At 37.1% G+C, this 15,502-nt stretch overlaps 2 protein-coding genes across 2 annotated transcripts; one reads left to right on the top strand and one right to left on the bottom strand.

Moving 5' to 3' along the window:
• Positions 1 to 246: 246 nt before the first annotated feature.
• On the bottom strand, positions 247 to 2,919 carry LOC149160502 (uncharacterized). Its single transcript, XM_089434627.1, has 2 exons — positions 2,725 to 2,919; positions 247 to 2,481 (listed from the first exon to the last, which is right to left on the bottom strand). The coding sequence occupies exons 1-2, from the start codon at positions 2,917 to 2,919 to the stop codon at positions 247 to 249; spliced, it is 2,430 nt and encodes an 809-aa protein (XP_089290753.1).
• Positions 2,920 to 14,908: 11,989 nt separating this feature from the next.
• Positions 14,909 to 15,286, top strand: LOC149160501 (uncharacterized). Its single transcript, XM_089434626.1, has one exon. The coding sequence runs from the start codon at positions 14,909 to 14,911 to the stop codon at positions 15,284 to 15,286; it is 378 nt and encodes a 125-aa protein (XP_089290752.1).
• The last annotated feature ends 216 nt before the right edge of the window (positions 15,287 to 15,502 follow it).

The following is a 15,502-nucleotide window of genomic DNA, read 5'->3' as shown; positions in this document are numbered from 1 at the left end:
TTTGGCGCATCGCTGTGTGCAATTGATAACATTTTATTTTCTCTGGCCAGAAGTCATATGGAATTGTGTTTTTGTTTATTTTTGGGTTTTCAAAGATCAGAGAGTCTCTCACTAGGTTTCCCTGGTAAAGATCACCGGAGAATATCATGTCAACATTACCAAAGTATGAAGTTGGTGTGTGTAAGATTTTTCGCAGTCGCTTATCAATTTGATATAGTGTTGTTGCACCAACGAGCGATGCCTCATCTACAATTGTTGGAAATTCTTTGATAATGTGTCCAATTTTTCATTGTTTAGTGAGGGGCAATCTGCTTTGTTAAAGGGCAAATAGAATGTAGAATGCAATGTCACACCACCAGCATTAAAGGCAGCTTTTCCCGTGTATGCAGTGATTATTCCTATTAGTTGTGACGGGTTATAAGGCAATGCCACATTGTGTATGCGTACTAAGGATTGGAAGATTTCCTTGGCTGTGTGTGTCTTTCCTGTTCCTGCACCTCTTGTTAATAACAAATAGATCAGCTCATCTGGTCTGTACAATTTTCTTGTTATAACATCAGTAACTATGCTTGCTTGTTCTGTGTTTAATTGTCGCATTAATTCATAGTACTCTATGTCTTCAAGTATATGTGGTTGTTTGACGATTTCATATGGCCTTGTAGATCGTAGAGCAAACTTCTTGGTATCTTGCAAATGTTCCAAGTCATTTTGGAAGTCGTAGTTTTCATATTTGTCATCTATCGATTTGTTAAATGTTATAGTTTCTGTTTCATTTGATTTCAAACTATCTATGTCAAATATTTGTTCAGTTTCTGTTTCTACTGTGTGCATTGCGTCATCTATGTCACCCCATGTAGTTGTTGTAGCAAATTTGAACTTTTGTTCATTTTGCTTGACTATTTCTTCGAATGCAAGATATGCAGATTGCCAACTTGTGTGATGTTGCTTAATTGCAGTTTCACTTCCTCGATAGGGATAGTATAACATTAATTGCTCTCTACAGTGATTTTCAATGTCCTTGTATTTGTTATATCTAACAGATCGAATGACATATGGTCTACTTGATTTTCTGTGTTCTTGTCCTTTCTTTGTATAACTAGATGCAAATTCTGCTAAGCATACATGTTCAATAGCGATAGGTCGTAGAACATAGTAGTCAATAATTGATGGGCACATTATGTCTTCTGAGTCATCTGCTTCCTTTTGCAGGTCTTTTTTTCTTTTAAGAACAAATGCACGATCATCGACAGGAGATGTGTTAATAAATACACACTTTCGTGAACTACAGTTTAGTGGGAGTGATAACACAATATGCACTGCTTGTTGTGCAGACATTTGTTGCAAGTTGACCAAAGCTTTCCCTAAAGAACTAATGGTATTTAGGATATCAGATTTTGTTTTCACATGATTGTCGCGTATGTTTTTAAATGTTCTTGTGAGTGTTTTATCTTCTTTTGTCATATAGGAACTGCAATACATTGCAGCTGCATATGAGTCAAGTACAAATTGGGAATCAGTGTTTGCAATCCAAATTCCTGGAATATGTTTTGCGAAGTTATTTGTCCAGGTGTCAACTGGTTTTCTTTGCAATAAGAGCGTTGTTCGATTTAGTGTACACTGGATAGCATGTATGTATTCATTGTGTACTAGTCCAAGGTTGGCCAAAAAGCTATCAAATGTATCATTTTCACTGTATCTTGTGCTGTTTATTGTTTCGAAGATTAGCTTTGCATGTGATTTTGTTTTATCACTATCGAATTCAAGAGGCTCAAGTATTTTTGTTACTTTCATCGGTGGTATTGGGAAATTAAATCTGCAATTAGAATTTGCACGCTTCCTACAACTTTTTGTGTGACAATGGTGTTGTAGAACTCTAAGTTCACTTGCAAGTAAGAGTGAATTAGTTGACAAGTAATTGTCAACGAATTGTTTGACTTCAATATTTGTATTTTGACCGTAGATTGGTGCAGATTTTATCCAAAGTAAACCATGTTCATGTTCACTGCCCCGGTTTTGGAATTCAGTTACATAGAAGTGGTCAGTGAGCTCTCCATAATACTTGTGATCATGAGATATCAATTGATGTAGTGCATCCCTCCTAGATCTATAGTAACGTACACAAGTAACAGGGTCATTTCTTATTAATGAGCTAGGTTCATTTTCATCAAGTTCATTTGTATTTGGTCTTCTAGTGTTTTGTTTTATGTCTCTCAATGCATGCATTAAAGGATCCCAAAGATGCTCTGCACTGCTAAAGGAGACAAAGAAAGTGGGCGGCCCTAGTTGTCGTATCATTGCATAGAGTTTGTTCCGTATTCGCTGGTGGTAGTCAGGTGAGGTACGAATTGTTTTTAGGTCCATGTACCCAATGTCAGAATTTAAAATACGATCTAGGTTTGGTTTTGACTTAACGTCTTTTGCAACTAGTTTTCTACGTTTCAACTGCCCTTTTCTAATTCTAATCCACATTGTATTCAACACCTGATTTATGATAATGCGAATTTCTTTATAGAACAAGTTTGTAGTATGATAAGCAAAATCGTGGTTTTTATGCAGCACTTCCTAGTGACAAATCTTTTGATATGTAAAGTTTTTGGAGATGTCAGCTGGGCGTTTGTTGCCATAGAAAAGCGATGGGAAACTCATTTCTTCTGAGTACTTATCTTTGAAGATTCCTAATGGCATGCATCCGACAGCAGGTGCAATGTTAATTTGTTTATTTACCAGGTCATGGACAGTGTGTGCATCAATGAATCCATGGACCAATGTTTTTGTCGTTGGTTCATCGTTGTCTTGGTTATCATGTTCGCTATCTTCAGCTTCACTTGAACTTTGATATGCATCTTGGTTTTGTACGAATGCCTCTTTCCAATTGTCATTTATGGTAGCGTTCTCGAGCTTGTAAAGCATCTTTTGCATAATTGTTTTAATGCTTTCATCACTTTGTGAACTCGAACTCGACCAAATGCATATACCTTTTGAACCTTAAACTCTTTTTGAGAACAACGGCAACCGTGTCAGTGTCCTTTATAGTTCGAGGCAATGCAGATTGAATTTTGGAAATGTTAGTGGGGACATTGATGACTCCTCCAGTTAAGCCTAGTTGCGGCTTCTTATGTCGATGGCCCATTTCTTTTATTTGCAAGAAGGGCAATCTTAATGCAACTAGTCTTTCTTCTAGTTCAGTGAGTTCTGTGAGTGTTCTAGTGCCATTGTTTCTTCTTATCTGTTCAGGAACTGCATATTTAGCAATTGTTTCATGTTCAATTGCTTTTTTGTAGTGTTTACAAATGTAGCAATTTTCAACACGAGATTTAACATTCTCGAAACTAGTTGATAGTTTCCTAATCTTATTTTGTTTTGCTTGACTTTCTTGTTTCACAAAGCAGATGTCTCTTTTGAAAAACGTTGTTTCACATGATGAACAATTGAAAATAGGTGTGTCAGTTACTTGTCTTTGATATATTTGATCAAACTTTGATAATTCTGTTAATTTGTTCATTGATCTTGATTGAATCGATAGGCCTGATTTTCCTGATTTCTTTGATTGTGCTGAAAGATCCTTTGATCTTGTTGCAAATGGATTGTAGTCCATGTTTTCTATGACTATTTCTTGTTTCATTGTTGTTGTGTTGAATGCAAGTCTTATTTTCTGCGTTTTCGATTTTGTCCGGATAATGCCTTTAAGCAAACGCAAAGATAAACTTTTTGTCTCTTTGCCTAATGGACAAGGAATTACAATTTCTGTTTGTGCGTTGTTTCTAATATGTTTTTTCAAGTTTCTAAGTGATCGAAATCTCAGTGTCTCAGATTTTCCTGATTTCTTTGATTGTGCTGATAGATCCTTTGATCTTGTTGCAAATGGATTGTAGTCCACGTTTTCTATGACTATTTCTTGTTTCATTGTTGTTGTGTTGAATGCAAGTCTTATTTTCTGTGTTTTCAATTTTTTCCGAATAATGCCTTTAAGCAAATGCAAAGATAGACTTTTTGACTGTTTGTCTAATGGACAAGAAGTTACAATTTCTGTTTGTGCGTTGCTTCTAATATGTTTTTTCAAGTTTCTAAGTGATCGAAATCTCGGTGTGTCACTAACATCTTCTGTGTGCGGTGTGTCACAAACATCTTCTGTGTTTTCTAGAACTACTTGTTGTTCCATTGTACTTTTGTTATATTGAATGCCTATCTTTTGCCTTTTCAAATTTTTCTGAGTAATGTCCTTAAGTACATGCAAAGATAAACTTCTCTTGTGCTTGTTTAAATGACAGTCACTAACATCTTCTATGTTTTCTAGAACGACTTGCTGTTTCATTGTAATTTTGTTATAATCAATGCCTATTTCTTTTCTTTTCAGATTGTTCGGAGCAATGTCCTTAAGCACATGCAAAGATACACTTCTCTTGTGCTTGTTTAAGTGACAAGATGGTTTTAATTTAGCTTCAATAGATTGACATTTTGTCTCAGGTTGCAGTTCAGTATTGTTCTTTGAGGTATCGGTTTGTTGTTGGAAGGTACAACCAATTGTAGGCTACCTACGAACCAAAGGCTCGAAGTGCCCATTCAGAGGATCCTCGTCATGGAATAATATGTCACGAGTATTTGTTGTAACACTTGAATTGAAGTGCAAATACACTCTCATCTTTGTTTTGGACCAAACCCTAATTGGAATTTTCAGCCAGTTTGAGAGCCAATGGATGCAGAAAATATCTCCCCATAGACCTCTAGATGCTAGGGGTATATTGTTTGAGGCAGATCTAGCCATTTTGTCTAAATAGATTTCATGGTTGCTAATGTTATGCATTTCTTTAAGTGAGGCTTCATGCAGTTCATGTTCATAAGACAAAATTGCCTCACTATCTTGTTTTTCGAGACAGTCTCTAAAATATTCTATTGTTCCTTTCCTTAGCTCTACTGATGTGTATCGAAAATCTAGCAAAAGTTCTAAACTATCGAATAAACAGTCTCCAATTAGATATGAGAAATTGTCCACACGAAATAAGTGATGCTTTTGCAATACTAATTGCAACTTGTGTTTCTCAGACATAGGAGACATGATGACGACTAAGTGTTCGATGCAATATTATGTTTAGTGATGCAATGCAATTACAAGTCACAGAATCATAATAGCAAGTTGAACAATGAAAATGAATATAGAATAGGAAGTGATTGTGTGTACCTTTGGGACTGCAAATGTCTACTGAGCTGCTCAGACTGCTTATGTCAGTTAGCATCCAATGCACAGTTTTGATACCAAAGTTCAAAATATGATTGCCAAGATAAAAAAGAACCTGCAGAACCTGCTGTACGTTAGGATCAGTCATTGTAAATGTATTGATCAATGTATATCAATCTAATGACCAGTCAAAGACAGCTTCAAATTAATAAGTGGAATCAAGAAATTAGATACTTGCTAGCTTCTGCAATCCAAATGCCCATTACTGCATAATCAAACTAATGAAAGGAATGCACCAGACCTTAGGAAAAATTAAAAAGTACCCCTGTCAAGAAAATTATAACCTGGGGTGGAAGAGATCTGTCACGTGTGTCACATGTGGACTGCTAAATAAACTAAAATGAAAAGGAAACAGATATGAAAGGAATGCACTAGACCTTAGGAAAAATTAAAAAGTACCCCTGTCAAGAAAATTATAACCTAGGGTGGAAGAGATCTCTATCAGGTGTGTCACATGTGGACTGCTAAATAAACTAAAATGAAAAGGAAACGAATATGAAAGGAATGCACTAGACCTTAGGAAAAATTAAAGAGTACCCCTGTCAAGAAAATTATAACCTGGGGTGGAAGAGATCTGTCACGTGTGTCACATGTCGACTGCTAAATAAACTAAAATGAAAAGGAAACAGGGTTCTGATCTCGTGTCAAAAAAGTAAAAGAAAATAGGCCAACATAAATGTAAAGGCAGAGAGCTAGTGGCGAATAAACGGAGTACGGGATTTCCTATGACTGTATTAAAGCTTATATTTTTTCATTCATTCTGTTACTAGAGTCAGATGCTTTCGCTTATTGATGCCTGTAGAACGTATTGATCAATATATATCAATCCAATGACCAGTCAAATTCAGCTTAAAATTAATAAGTGAAATCAAGAAATTAGATACTTGCTAGGTTCTGCAATCCAAATGCCCAATACTGCATAATCAAACTAATGAAAGGAATGCACCAGACCTTAGGAAAAATTAAAAAATACCCCTGTCAAGAAAATTATAACCTGGGGTGGAAGAGATCTGTCACGTGTGTCACATGTGGACTGCTAAATAAACTAAAATGAAAAGGAAACAGAGTTCTGATCTCATGTCAAAAAAGTAGAAGAAAACGGGCCAACAGAAATGTAAAGGCAGAGAGCTGGTGGCGAATAAACGGAGTACGGGAATTTTGAAAAGGAGCTGGAAGTTCAACAGAGAGATAAATGTCCAAGGCCATACCAATACTTTTCCTATTGCTGACTGTATGCATGACTATATATATGTTGATGCCAATATAGGTCTGACTTGCAAATATGATGCCATCTCAATAGTACCTACCTCATGCAAAAATCATACCTCATGTAACTAGTCTTACATAGCGATCATTGCCAATCATATCAGTTATAGCCATGATTCATTCTGTTACTAGAGTCAGATGCTTTCGCTTATTGATGCCTGTAGAATGTATTGATCAATGTATATCAATCCAATGACTAGTCAAAGACAACAAACTAATGAAAGGAATGCACCAGACCTTAGGAAAAATTAAAAAATACCCCTGTCAAGACAATTATAACCTGGGGTGGAAGACATTTGTCACGTGTGTCACATGTGGACTGCTAAATAAACTAAAATGAAAAGGAAACAGAGTTCTGATCTCATGTCAAAAAAGTAGAAGAAAACGGGCCAACAGAAATGTAAAGGCGGAGAGCTGGTGGCAAATGAATGGAGTACGGGATTTCCTATGACTGTATTAAAGCTTATAATTTTTTTTCTCAAAACAAAAGGATGATTCATTCTATTACTAGAGTCAGATGCGTTCGCTTATTGATGCCTGTAGCTACTATAAGACAGAAAATCCCCACAAGTTAGCTCAATATATTGACATCATTTATCTCAGTGGAATGTACAAATGCATTAATGCTTTTGCACTACTGTCCAACTGAAGAACAAGGTGATGAGATTTTACTAATAATCCATTGTCCTAGGTCTCCTTTACGCATAGGAGACTAGACCCCTTTTTCTTTATGAATGCAATTTGGCTAGGAAACTGAAAAACAAGAGTTGAATGACTAGTCACACAACTTATATTGTCAAAAGAAAACTCAAATTCCTATTTTATAGCAATTAATGACCAAATAACTTAATCTTTTGTAGCAATTAATAACCAAATGATTTAATTGAAACAGGGTGCTAGGAGCGAGTTGATTTCTTATACTTGATGCATTTAAAAAACCATTGCTTCTGAGACACCAAAAACTTCTGAGGTACCAACCGTAACAAAACGACAGGATTGTACAAGCAGAATATGCAGGAGTCTAGATGCACCTAATTTAGTTACATAAATTCAAACAGACTTATAGATATAATGCGATTTGACCAATATTCAGATGTCAAATGCAGCGATCCAATTACAGCAGACAATGCTATTATATATGTCATTTCCATATGTGAAAGGCTGTATTTGGGCTGGTTGGTTGGAATAGTCTCTTTTGATTGGGGTGAGTAGGTGTCCCATCCCTCACTCACATCCCGACCAGCTTGTTCATCTGATCTTGTTTGGTAGGTTGTAGCGTGATGGGCTTTTGGTCGCCCAATATGCTCGTGTGTTGGCTGGGGAGAGTAAACTGTCTATGCACTTTTTTCCGCCGCCTTTGATGCTGCGCGCTCGGATGCTGGCTCCGCCGGCTGCTCTGCTCTTCTTATGCCCCTGCGTATGAAACTGTAATTGGATCTGATAAACGAGCTGGGGTATCACTAATTATCAAAACGCGAGCAAACACGTATTATGGCTAATAGGCAGCAGGACCGGTTTGAACCAATCGATTCCTCAGTTGCGGTTGACCTGGTTCCAGCACCTAGCACCATTAGCAGCAGAGAAAGCATCTAAGCCGTCAGTAGCAGAGGAACTGAAACGATTATGTTTCATAGTTATAGGCAATAGAGCGCTTGACCTTCGCCCAGGCCCATAGCTCATTGTTCCTATCGACCCAGCGACAGATCGAGTTGTGCCTGTAGAACGTATTGATCAATGTATATCAATCCAATGACCAGTCGAATTCAACTTAAAATTAATAAGTGAAATCAAGAAATTAGATACCTGCTAGGTTCTACAATCCAAATGCCCAATACTGCATAATCAAACTAATGAAAGGAATGCACCAGACCTGAGGAAAAATTAAAAAATACCCATGTCAAGAAAATTATAACCTGGGGTGGAAGAGATATGTCATGTGTGTCACATGTAGACTGCTAAATAAACTAAAATGAAAAGGAAACAGAGTTCTGATCTCATGTCAAAAAAGTAGAAGAAAACGGGCCAACAGAAATGTAAAGGTGGAGAGCTGGTGGCGAATAAACGGAGTACGGGAATTTTGAAAAGGAGCTGGAAGTTCAACAGAGAGATAAATGTCCAAGGCCATACCAATAATTTTCCTATTGCTGACTGTATGCATAACTATATATATGTTGATGCCAATATAGGTCTAACTTGCAAATATGATGCCATCTCAATAGTACCTACCTCATGCAAAAATCATACCTCATGTAACTAGTCTTACATAGCGATCATTGCCAATCATATCAGTTATAGCCAGTAAGCTTATAATTTCTCTTCTCAAAATAGAAGGATGATTCATTTTGTTACTAGAGTCAGATGCTTTCGCTTATTGATGCCTATAGAATGTATTGATCAATGTATATCAATCCAATGACTAGTCAAAGACAACAAACTAATGAAAGGAATGCACCAGACCTTAAGAAAAATTAAAAAATACCCCTGTCAAGACAATTATAACCTGGGGTGGAAGAGATCTGTCACGTGTGTCACATGTGGACTGCTAAATAAATTAAAATGGAAAGGAAACATAGTTCTGATCTCATGTCAAAAAAGTAGAAGAAAATGGGCCAACAGAAATGTAAAGGCGGAGATCTGGTGGCGAATGAATGGAGTACGGGATTTCCTATGACTGTATTAAAGCTTATAATTTTTCTTCTCAAAACAGAAGGATGATTCATTCTGTTACTAGAGTCAGATGCTTTCGCTTATTGATGCCTGTAGCTACTATAAGATAGAAAATATCCACAAGTTAGCTCAATATATTGACATCATTTATCTCAGTGGAATGTACAAATGCATTAATGCTTTTGCACTACTGTCCAACTGAAGAACAAGGTGATGAGATTTTACTAATAATCCATTGTCCTAGGTCTCCTTTACGCATAGGAGACTAGACCCCTTTTTCTTTATGAATGCAATTTGGCTAGGAAACTGAAAAACAAGAGTTGAATGACTAGTCACACAACTTATATTGTCAAAAGAAAACTCAAATTCCTATTTTATAGCAATTAATGACCAAATAACTTAATCTTTTGTAGCAATTAATAACCAAATGATTTAATTGAAACAGGGTGCTAGGAGCGAGTTGATTTCTTATACTTGAGGCATTTAAAAAACCATTGCTTCTGAGACACCAAAAACTTCTGAGGTACCAACCGTAACAAAACGACAGGATTGTACAAGCAGAATATGCAGGAGTCTAGATGCACCTAATTTAGTTACATAAATTCAAACAGACTTATAGATATAATGCGATTTGACCAATATTCAGATGTCAAATGCAGCGATTGTTTAAGTAATCATAATTATTTAACAATAGCAAACGATATTGTTTCAGTAATCATGATTTTTTAACAATAGCAACTGAGGTTTAAAATTTTGAAGGGTGCAACTGAAGACCTAATTCCTGCGAATAACCATAGAGTGCTACCTCATGTAACTAGTCTTACATAGCGATCATTGCCAATCATATCAGTTATAGCCAGTAAGCTTATAATTTCTCTTCTCAAAATTGAAGGATGATTCATTCTGTTACTAGAGTCAGATGCTTTCTCTTATTGATGCTTGTAGAATGTATTGATCAATGTATATCAATCCAATGACTAGTCAAAGACAACAAACTAATGAAAGGAATGCACCAGACCTTACGAAAAATTAAAAAATACCCCTGTCAAGACAATTATAACCTGGGGTGGAAGAGATATGTCACGTGTGTCACATGTGGACTGCTAAATAAACTAAAATGAAAAGGAAACAGAGTTCTGATCTCATGTCAAAAAAGTAGAAGAAAACGGGCGAACAGAAATGTAAAGGAGGAGAGCTGGTGGCGAATGAACGGAGTAGGGGATTTCCTATGACTGTATTAAAGCTTATAAGTTTTCTTCTCAAAACAAAAGGATGATTCATTCTATTACTAGAGTCAGATGCTTTCGCTTATTGATGCCTGTAGCTACTATAAGACAGAAAATCTCCACAAGTTAGCTCAATATATTGACATCATTTATCTCAGTGGAATGTACAAATGCATTAATGATTTTGCACTACTGTTCAACTGAAGAACAAGGTGATGAGCTTTTACTAATAATCCATTGTCCTAGGTCTCCTTTATGCACAGGAGACTAGACCCCTTTTTCTTTATGAATGCAATTTGGCTAGGAAACTGAAAAACAAGGGTTGAATGACTAGTCACACAACTTAAATTGTCAAAAGAAAACTCGAATTCCTATTTTATAGCAATTAATGACCAAATGACATATTCTTTTATAGCAATTAATAACCAAATGATTTAATTGAAACAGGGTGCTAGGAGCGAGTTGATTTCTTATACTTGACGCATTTAAAAAACTATTGCTTCTGAGACACCAAAAACTTCTGAGGTACCAACCGTAACAAAACGACAGGATTGTACAAGTAGAATATACAGGAGTCTTGATGCACCTAATTTAGTTACATAAATTCAAACAGAGTTAAAGATATAATGCGATTTGACCAATATTCAGATGTCAAATGCAGCGATTGTTTAAGTAATCATAATTATTTAACAATAGCAAACGAGATTGTTTCAGTAATCATGATTTTTTAACAATAGCAACTGAGGTTTAAAATTTTGAAGGGTGCAACTAAAGACCTAATCCCTGCGAATAACCATAGAGTGCTACCTCATGTAACTAGTCTTACATAGCGATCATTGCCAATCATATCAGTTATAACCAGTAAGCTTATAATTTCTCTTCTCAAAACAGAAGGATGATTCATTCTGTTACTAGAGTCAGATGCTTTTGCTTATTGATGCTTGTAGAATGTATTGATCAATGTATATCAATCCAATGACTAGTCAAAGACAACAAACTTATGAAAGGAATGCACCAGACCTTAGGAAAAATTAAAAAATACCCCTGTCAAGACAATTATAACCTGGGGTGGAAGAGATCTGTCACGTGTGTCACATGTGGACTGCTAAATAAACTAAAATGAAAAGGAAATAGAGTTCTGATCTCATGTCAAAAAAGTAGAAGAAAACAGGCCAACAGAAATGTAAAGGCGGAGAGCTGGTGGCGAATGAACGGAGTACGGGATTTCCTATGACTGTATTAAAGCTTATAATTTTTCTTCTCAAAACAGAAGGATGATTCATTCTGTTACTAGAGTCAGATGCTTTCGCTTATTGATGCCTGTAGCTACTATAAGACAAAAAATCTCCACAAGTTAGCTCAATATATTGACAACATTTATCTTAGTGGAATGTACAAATGCATTAATGCTTTTGCACTACTGTCCAACTGAAGAACAAGGTGATGAGCTTTTACTAATAATCCATTGTCCTAGGTCTCCTTTACGCATAGGAGACTAGACCCCTTTTTCTTTATGAATGCAATTTGGCTAGGAAACTAAAAAACAAGGGTTGAATGACTAGTCACACAGCTTAAATTGTCAAAAGAAAACTCGAATTCCTATTTTATAGCAATTAATGACCAAATGACTTAATCTTTTATAGCAATTAATAACCAAATGATTTAATTGAAACAGGGTGCTAGGAGCAAGTTGATTTCTTATAATTGACGCATTTAAAAAACCATTGCTTCTGAGACACCAAAAACTTCTGAGGTACCAACCGTAACAAAACGACAGGATTGTACAAGCAGAATATGTAGGGGTCTTGATGCACCTAATTTAGTTACATAAATTCAAACAGACTTATAGATATAATGCGATTTGACCAATATTCAGATGTCAAATGCATCGATTGTTTAAGTAAACATAATTATTTAACAATAGCAAACGAGATTGTTTCAGTAATCATGAATTTTTAACAATAGCAACTGAGGTTTAAAATTTTGAAGGGTGCAACTAAAGACCTAATTCTTGCGAATAACCACAGAGTGCTAGTACTGATTGCAATTATATTCGGTTACAGTCCTGGTATTAATTTTCATTATAACCTCCATGCAAGACATGTATCATGACCTGATTATGAAACCATTCTCAAGTGCGTACCAAATTCAGCCTTTTCATGCCAATTTATGACTATTTTTATGGAAAAGTCGACGAATACTTTCTATGAGGCTACAAGTGAAGGTAAATGTCTCTATCACACTGTGTCAACTGAAAAACTGAAAAACAAGGGTTGAATGACTTGTCAGACAACTTAAATTGTCAAAAGAAAAATCGAATTCCTATTTTATAGCAATTAATGACCAAATGATTTAATCTTTTATAGCAATTAATGACCAAATGATTTAATTGAAACAGGGTGCTAGGAGCGAGTTGATTTCTGAGGTACCAACCGTAACAAAACGAGAGGATTGTACAAGCAGAATATGCAGGATTCTTGATGCACCTAATTTAGTTACATAAATTCAGACAGACTTATAGATATAATATGATTTGACCAATATTCAGATTTCAAATGCAGCGATTGTTTAAGTAATCATAATTATTTAACAATAGCAAATGAGATTGTTTCAGTAATCATGTTTTTTTAACAATAGCAACTGAGGTTTATAATTTTGAAGCGTGCAACTGAAGACCTAATTCCTGCGAAGAACCACAGAGTGCTAGTACTAATTGCAATTATATTCGGTTAGAGTCCTGGTATTAATTTTCATTATAACCTCCATGCAAGACATGTATCATGACCTGATTATGAGCTGGAGGAGAGTTTAGAAGTCTGTCATCTTCATATTCAAGATTCCCTGTTTGAATATTTCAGTAGAAATGGGAACAGAAATACATATTCTCCTTCAGGCTCCTAAATGCCCGTTAATTCAAGACGTCGGGAGAGCAAATGCTAACCGTAACTGGCCAGGGTGAAAAAAAAAACCATTGCCAAGATGAAAACTGAAATCGTACACAGCCTAGGTAAAAAAACTCAAATCCTACAGAGATTGAAATATATCAAAAACTAAATCGTACACACCTTACGTAAAAAACTGAAACCCTGCAGAGGCTAAAATATATCAAAACAATGTAATAACATAAACAGTACCTGAAATAGACCAATGTAGTGGACCCCAAGCAAAATAAGAAGCGGAAGCGAGGTAACCACGAAATCATTTCTAACTTTATTATATAACAACAAAAGTAACTTACACGTAGCAGATGCTGCATGCATAATGTGAAATGGAATGAAATGTGTACACAATACACGTACAAATGGCCTGAATTACCTTAACCCCCATCAAATCAGCGTCACAGTAGCTTCCCAAACAGATGGCAGTAGCATTGCTCTTCTTGCTACCTTAGGTGATGGCCCAACAGATGTTGGGGATAAATTTAGTACATATAGGAGGGGTTCGGACACGTAAATCTAGAGGGACTGAATGGAGGGTCTCCCAGGTTTCTTTATGTATGTTATAACGCTTTAGCATTAATATAAAAATTAGAATTACTAAGCTTGCTAATTTATAAGCTGAGGGGAGGCTTCATTAACTTACTGCCTTCGCTTTAATGAATTTTCCCTCCTTGCTAAGCCATATAACCTACTGAACTTAGGATCTTACCAGCCATTCCGCCATTGCTATTTTTGCTATTCCCTTCATGGCAATCAAATTTGGTTTTCTCCTCAGGGTGCTTTCCTGTAATCGGCCAGCTTATAAAAACCTATTGCCGCGGCATCGTGAGCTGGGCATCTGTCTCTAGCTGCTGGCTGGCTACGGCTGCTCAGGAACCTTAGCGTACGGAACAAGTTTCCTCCAAATCCTCCACTCTGGAAGAGACTGCTGCAAAACCTGCTAATCACGCTGCACCACAACACTGTCATCACTGTTGCACCTTCGCCAATGTCAGTTTGAGTGCTCTTTCAGCATCAAGAACAGCAGGTACGCACCTGGATGATATGCGATGAACGGATTTGGACAAGCATCTGCCTCTGGTGAGGGGGTTCCTGTTGGTGGTTCTGGGTCATCAAGGTAAATTGAATTGACTGGGGTAGGAAGGGGTGCTGAATCTGCATCCACGAGGTGTGGTAGCAAAACCTACTGAACTTAGTATCTTACCAGCCATTCTGCCATTGCCATTTTTGTTATTCCTTTCATGGCAATCAAATTTGGTTTTCTCCTCAGGGCGCTTTCCTGTAATCGGCCAGCTTCTAAAAACCTATTTCCGCGGCATCGTGAGCTGGGCATCTGTCTCTAGCTGCTGGCTGGCTATGGCTGCTCAGGAACCTTAGTGTACGACCTCGGCTGTTTCCCTAGAACAAGTTTCCTCCAAATCCTCCACTCTGGAAGAGACCGTTGTAGAACATTAAAATAACTTCAGTGATGTTGCAGTCCTGCAAACTCATAGCTCATACTGCTCATTCAAATTACCTAGTCCGTTGTGAACAGCTGAGCCACAACTCAGCATTTGAGAGAATCAAAGATCGAAAGAATGGAAGCTAACAGTAGCGTGAGTAATAAGAATAATAGTTTTAGGGTTGGGCAAGTCGAACTAAGGAACCTCTGCCCGGCGGATTTGGAAGACTTGTATGAATGGGCTAGCGACGAAGAAGTGACCAAGTTCATGACATGGGAAGCTTTTAAATCCAAAGAGAAGCTCAGGGAGTTTCTGCTGAAGGTGGTGATTCCTCATCCATGGTTCAAGGCAATATGTTTCAGAGGGAAGCCTATTGGTCACGTCATGCTCAAGCAAGGAACCGGTATTCACAACTGCCGAGCTGAGATGGGGTACGCGATCGCCAGAAGATACTGGGGGATGGGCTTCACCACCGAAGCCGTGACTACAACACTGAAAACGGGATTCAAATAATTCCAGGGAATCAAGGGAATTGAAGCCCTTGTGCTCCCTAAAAACATGGCATCAGCAAGAGTGCGGAATCTACATCCACGAGGCGCGGTAGCACGAGTGTTTCTTGGTCGAGTGGATCCAGTTGAACCAGAACCAGCTGCACTCGAATCTCTTTGAATCAGAAGGGCCTGCTGGTAGGGCAATCGAAGGAGGGAAATAGGCGGGTTGAGTGAAGCA

This window comes from Pinus tabuliformis, chromosome 5_2, assembly GCF_031772625.1.
Source record: "Pinus tabuliformis cultivar Carrire ecotype Pingquan chromosome 5_2, CPIR1, whole genome shotgun sequence".
In the NCBI taxonomy this organism is placed as follows: domain Eukaryota; kingdom Viridiplantae; phylum Streptophyta; class Pinopsida; order Pinales; family Pinaceae; genus Pinus; species Pinus tabuliformis.
This window is presented reverse-complemented; position numbering and strand designations above follow the sequence as displayed.

Excerpts from the sequence above, each read along its gene's own strand:
- LOC149160501 (XM_089434626.1), top strand. The coding sequence starts at position 14,909 with ATGGAAGCTAACAGTAGCGTGAGTAATAAGAATAATAGTTTTAGGGTT.
- LOC149160502 (XM_089434627.1), bottom strand. The coding sequence starts at position 2,919 with ATGCAAAAGATGCTTTACAAGCTCGAGAACGCTACCATAAATGACAAT. Across the intron at positions 2,482-2,724 it reads CACACACTGTCCATGACCTG|GTGTTGAATACAATGTGGAT; the intron begins GTAAATAAACAA and ends ATCATAAATCAG.